The sequence below is a fragment of the Cicer arietinum genome, chromosome 6, assembly GCF_000331145.2.
Source record: "Cicer arietinum cultivar CDC Frontier isolate Library 1 chromosome 6, Cicar.CDCFrontier_v2.0, whole genome shotgun sequence".
Classification (NCBI taxonomy): domain Eukaryota; kingdom Viridiplantae; phylum Streptophyta; class Magnoliopsida; order Fabales; family Fabaceae; genus Cicer; species Cicer arietinum.
Window position 1 is genome coordinate 69,387,149 of NC_021165.2, and position 6,000 is coordinate 69,393,148.

The 6,000-nt window shown below is 32.6% G+C and overlaps 1 protein-coding gene across 4 annotated transcripts; it reads right to left on the reverse strand.

Annotated features, from left to right (window-relative positions):
• Window positions 1-1,231: 1,231 nt before the first annotated feature.
• LOC101506030 (transcription termination factor MTERF2, chloroplastic) lies at window positions 1,232-5,276 on the reverse strand. Of its 4 annotated transcripts, XM_012717800.3 has the most exons (8): window positions 4,571-5,276; window positions 4,014-4,422; window positions 3,391-3,606; window positions 3,082-3,189; window positions 2,629-2,903; window positions 2,236-2,522; window positions 1,903-2,152; window positions 1,232-1,763 (listed from the first exon to the last, which is right to left on the reverse strand). In XM_012717800.3, exons 1-6 carry the CDS (start codon window positions 5,194-5,196, stop codon window positions 2,294-2,296), a joined length of 1,863 nt encoding a protein of 620 aa, XP_012573254.1. In that variant the 5' UTR covers window positions 5,197-5,276; the 3' UTR covers window positions 1,232-1,763; window positions 1,903-2,152; window positions 2,236-2,293. The 4 variants fall into 4 exon arrangements, with proteins under 4 accessions (XP_012573254.1, XP_012573253.1, XP_012573252.1 ...); XM_012717799.3 differs by having other exon boundaries at window positions 1,232-1,757; window positions 1,903-2,522; XM_012717798.3 differs by having other exon boundaries at window positions 1,903-2,522.
• Window positions 5,277-6,000: the final 724 nt, after the last annotated feature.

The following is a 6,000-nucleotide window of genomic DNA, read 5'->3' on the forward strand; positions in this document are numbered from 1 at the left end:
TGAAATTTTTCATTAATGTTTAGGACATGTTTAACGACTATTTTGTAAAAATTTAGAATTTTTTAACAAATAATGAATTAAATACAAATTTTTAAGCTTTTGAAGTTTACAAATTTAATTTATTGTTTGTTAAAAAATTTAAAAAAATTGTACGAAAATTTCTTATAGTTTCTTAAATATTTATGAAAAAAAATTATTCAAAAATTTAAATGATAAACAATAGTTAGATTAAAATTCAAGACTAAAAATAAAAACGAATAATTTCAACAGATTAAAAGTTGACGAAATTTTTTATAAAGTCTAAAAATAAAACTGTAAAATTTTATATAGTATAAAACTTATTTAACCTTCATATCTATTTGACAATCAAAATATTCGATGGGATTTTTTTTATTTTAGATAGTATCACGTTAAATTTACACACAAATATGAGACTCTCAATTTGAACTTACACGAAGATTTAGTCTAATAATATGATATTTGTATGTAGAGTTAGATCAGAAGACTATTAAATTTTACTAGCAGTTATTGGATGAAGGGTTCACCCCCATATTGTATAAAAAAAGTGTGCTATTTTTCATTAGTTGTCGTATTTTTTTCATTCGGTGTAATGGAGTTTACGAGACACGACAATCATTTGTGCCAAAAGTTGATTGAATTTAAAATATTTAGTAAGATTAGCTACAGCTATGAAAGCAAGGTCAATTTTAAGATCTACAAGGAAGGATACTTTTGTACCATACACGTTTATTTTTACTATTAGATATAATGAGATTTATTAATTGAATGATAAAAAATAAACTTTTGTATGTTACGAAACTATTTTATTTATGAAAATTAAATCTGTAACTAGACTACTAGAGGATGAATACAAAATGTCACAAAAGCCGACAGAATATGATATGATTATATTTATATAAAGTTAAAATAATCATCATACTTAACCTTTTAAATTTATCAATCATATTATATTAGAACATTATTTATTAATTTAGTCGCATTTTTACAATTTGTTTATTAAATAAGATTAAATTCTGTGTTAATTTATTCCATAAGTTTTATTTTTGTTTTGTAGTGAAGAATATATTCCCGTCATATATATATTCACTGACAACGAGTTAAGGATTGACAAGTAAAAATAAGAAAAAGAAGTTATTATACAGAAAGATTAATCTGGAAAAACAATAAAACACTACAACCTAGTAAGAAAAAAATAGAAAATATAAACTAGTGAGATAAAATCATCAACTTGAATAACCTCAACTTTGTACAAACAAACCTATAAACCAATCAAATTTGCTAAAGCTATACTAATGTGACTTTCCACAGAAAAATATTACATACATTGGAATAATTATCCTAAAGAAGAAGAAAAACAATAGGGCAATCCATAACTGATTAAAAAAAACTGAATACGAGATAGCCATGTTATTTATGGATTATAATGATTATTAATTAATCTATATCTTAACAAACTACTCCCTTTAGAATCAACTATAAACAAATGTCAACTAATCTATTTACATTTGTTGGACTCAAATCTAAGCAAAATTGTGTACTCAATATTATTGTTGTTCACAGAAATGCTGAGCAAGATAGATTTAGAAGAGTTTTTTATATGTAAATTTGAGTGTTGATCTTTGAGGAAATAGGTTGAGTTTGATGATCAGCCAGTAGAGAGGACTCAATGCAAGAATGGGAACCGTGATTATTGGTCAGACAGAGATTCCTGAATTGCACAACAGTCAAGTATTCCTCTGTTCCTATCAGGAAAAAAATGACTTAAAGATCATGTGAAAAGATAAGCAAAAGAAGAAATAGTAAAAGTAGTCTTATGATAAAAATAAATATAATAACAAATAGTACAAACATGCACATTTAATGTATGTTCTGCGCGTATACCTTTAACCATCTTAGACATTGCAAAGGTAGGAAAAACCCAACTCTCTCCATTAAATTGTGTCTCTGACGTTGGAAGCTCCAATACCTCAGACTAAGTTTAAGGGAGAGGGGATTTTCTATTGTAGAAAATTTTCACCTCCTTGACTGTGCTCTTCAATATAGAAGAAAGGATAATGTTGCACAAATTATCCTTCTTAGTCTTAGTGATGATGTCACCTTGAAAATCACTTCCATGGCAAAAGTACTTCATCTGTGAGAAGAACAATTATGATATCATGACAGTTACTTGTCTCCCCATGAAGTTAATACAATAAAATTACTATGTTGCTTTACTTCTCAAAAACTCGGCCGCATTTTGTTTTTCCACAGAGACATCAATTTTTCTTATATGTCAAGGGTGTAAAATATTGCCGGTAATGAGAGATTGAGGATGAGTAGTATTGTCCTTTGCTGTAGCGGATTGAAATTTGTGGCGTTTTCTAATCATATCCCTGACCATTTTGTTAAATTCTTCATCTGTGCAAGCTAACATGGATTTTAGCTTGACATTAATCTGATTCTCCACCAGAACCTTGTGTCTTGGGATGATTCGACCCTCAAGAGAATAACTGAAAAACCTGCTAACAGAAAGGGACTCGGGTGAAGTCAGCAACACCATAGAATCAAACAATAAGAATCAAACAAGATTTTTACAAACTATCTATCGTAAAAATATTACTGTGATACCTCGGAAACTCAATAAGATCTTGCAAAGTTCGGACCATGGTTTTCCGCAAATATACATACTTAGGACGAAGAACATCTATATTGTATCTGAGCAGCATTGGGAAATCAGCGATCATTTCACCCAGTTGCCGAAGGCGTATGCCAAGAGACAAATAATATTTTAAATTTACTTCGAGCTTATGTACTATGCTGCATCCCAAGAGCTCAGGTCCAAGAGCTACGACCTTTCCAATATTGCTTTCAGTGACTCCAGCCTTGGTCATCAAGAATATGACCTATACGACATGCAAATTCAGCAGACGAGTCAATTGAGGCCTCTAGATCAGCCAGTTTATTGAAATATAATTATGATGATAAGCTTATTATGTCTAAAAGACAATCACTCCATATGACAGAAAGGACCACATAATTTAATGGTAACAAATTTTGTAGCTGCAAAAGAAAAGGACAGACCACAGGCCTAATCTTCTTGTACAGGCTGTAAGTGAGTAGAGTAGGAAATTTTACAAGCATGTTGGCAATCCCGTCATTTCGAACCCCTATGTCTTGAAAAAACTTTACCTTCATAATAAATATGTAACATATTGTCAGTATTATCATCAGGAAACAAGACAGAAACCATTTGAAATTTAATTTCAGAATGTGCTAGCATCTTTATTTAACACTACACAAAGTGCCACAACAAGATTGCACCAGCTGCCACCTTAATAACAAGCCTCGACTTATAGGAGAAACAAATAAATAAATAAAAGTTTTGTGTACCTTTGGCACAATAGTCATCTCCAAGTCAACACAAAAGACCATTGGTTTAATGGTAAGCATTCTCCTCATTCCATCTCGGGTAATCCCGTAATAGTACAGATACTTAACAAGAGGTTTCCATTGTTCTTCAATGCTGCACGCCATCAATTGTGGCCTAAATGCAAGCAACTTACCGACATCCTTACTTTCAAGCCCAAATTCTTTCAAGTAATCAACCTGAAATATGCTATTGTTGCATCATACTTAATGTATAGATCTGTATCAGTTTTCCCTGCATTCAGAGAATCCGAAGTCCTATTATGCTTGTAGCCATGGATTCTGCATTCACGGATTCAGGACATCGGTGGTTGTTCTATCAAAGATCGGACAGGCCAGATTCAAACTCGGTATTTTGAATTATCAATTAAAAATTAAAGTATACATTTTTTTTTGCCCATCCAATCTTGATAGAACAGCCACTGATGTCTCGCCTGCGTGAATGCAGGATTCCCTGACCGCAGAGAATTCGAATTCCAAATTACCAACACACATAGTACTAAAGATGAATAAACTATTAAAAAAAACAACACAGATATATTAAAATGTGACTTTGACCATATAAAGTTTGTTAAAAATGGATGCACCTTTTGGTTCATTTCTTCAAGAGAATAGTAACCAAGTACTTTAGGAAAATCAAAAACCATGGTGCCAAAATCCTTCTCATCTAAACCCATATCCAGATAGAACTTCACACGAGTCTTCACTTCTTCGAATCCGTAAGACAACAACTTAGGACACCGACTCAAAACATAACCCATCCAATCCCTCCTAACTCCATTGGACTCTAAATACTCAACAATCTCATCCAGCTCCCTATCGCTCCGCAGCACAACATTATCTCCACCCTTCAACATTGCATCTCCAATAAAGTCTCCCTTAACGCGCACCGTTTTCAACCACTCTACACGGTTCCTTATGGACTCAAGTTTCCCTCTTGACAACAAAATGAGCTTAGCTATCTGAGGATACGATAGAGAATTATGCTTCAACCATCTACAGAAAATCAAAGAAATACACAATCAAATACAAAACACTTGAAAAAACTAATAAGAATACAATAAACAAATTGGTTTGGTTTCACAGAAACATTAAAACAACCACCTTATCTACAATTTGAAAACAGTAAAAACTAACAAGTAACCTGATAAGTGGCACAACTTGAGAATCATCGATGACAGTTTTGGCGCGTAAATTGAAAGTGGAATGAGAATATTCAGGCAATCTTTTCAAATTAGCAGCTTCAATCATAACATAATCAATGAAACCACCCAACCTAGAAACCAAATTGGTAGTATACGTAATTCCAAATTTACCCTTTCGCATGGCTTCTTTAAAAACCTCTTCAGTAACCTTCCTACGAATTTCAAGAGCTTGCATAATCATCACCTCTTCTTCTTCATGACAAGATCGAAAAAGGGTTTTAAGAGGTGGAAGAGAAGAACCCACATCAGGGTCGCTAGGCGATTGAGCGTAGATGGAACCGGGAAATTGTGGGGTTCTTTTTCTTACAAGAGCAAGCTCCAAAAGCTTCACTTTTTCGTCGTGCGGTGTTGGGTCTTGTAGTTCAGAGGGTGAAGTGTGGTTTTCGCTGTGTTTGTGTGAGAGGTGGTGAATAAGAAACGATGTGGATTTGGAGTTGTGTTTTCTAGGGTGGTGTTGTTCGTTTGGGTTTTGGCAATTGAAAATGGTGGTGGGTTTTGGGTTTTTGGAGGTGTGAATAGAAGAACAAGGAAGATAAAGAGTGTATTTTTGACATGGAAGAAGCATTTTTTGTGAAAATGGTGATAGCAATTAGAAGGAAGGAATTAACAATGGATAAGAGTTAACAGTTGGCACTAAAGAACTGAAACTTGAAGACAAGATCTGTGTACGTCAGACAATATATAATATTTTGATCATGGCTTATTACAAAATGGTCCCATGGTCTAGTGGTCAGGACATTGGACTCTGAATCCAGTAACCCGAGTTCAAATCTCCCATGGTCTAGTGGTCAGGACATTGGACTCTGAATCCAGTAACCCGAGTTCAAATCTCGGTGGGACCTTTATTTTAATATTTAAAATATATTTTAATGTTTTGTGTCTTACCTGTTAATCTAGAATCGAATGCTCAAGTGTAGCATGTGTATAAAATTAGTTTACAGTCTAAAGATGATGCTAAAAATAATAGATTTAATTCCTTATATTGATTGATATTTAAAAAAATGTGCATGAATATTTACTTCTTCAACATGGACAAAGGAAAAATTATAACATTTAAAAATAATGACTAAATTCAAATGAGGGAAAAATATTAAGGGTCTGAGAACATTTAGTGTTACACTAAAAATTCTAACCACCTATATTATTATTTAATTACCATTCACAATAATTTTTTCGCGTCAACACATAAGCCCTTCTCAATACTTCCATTTCAGTAATTAATTTTCATCCTAGGCTCTCTTCTTTCGCGATTTGTTTTCATTTTTCTACTTTCAATTTTATTCCATGATTGTATTACGGGTGTATTTGATTTAAGATACGGGATGAATTTTAATGGAGAAAATAGAGAAAAAGTAGAGACTTGTTAGAT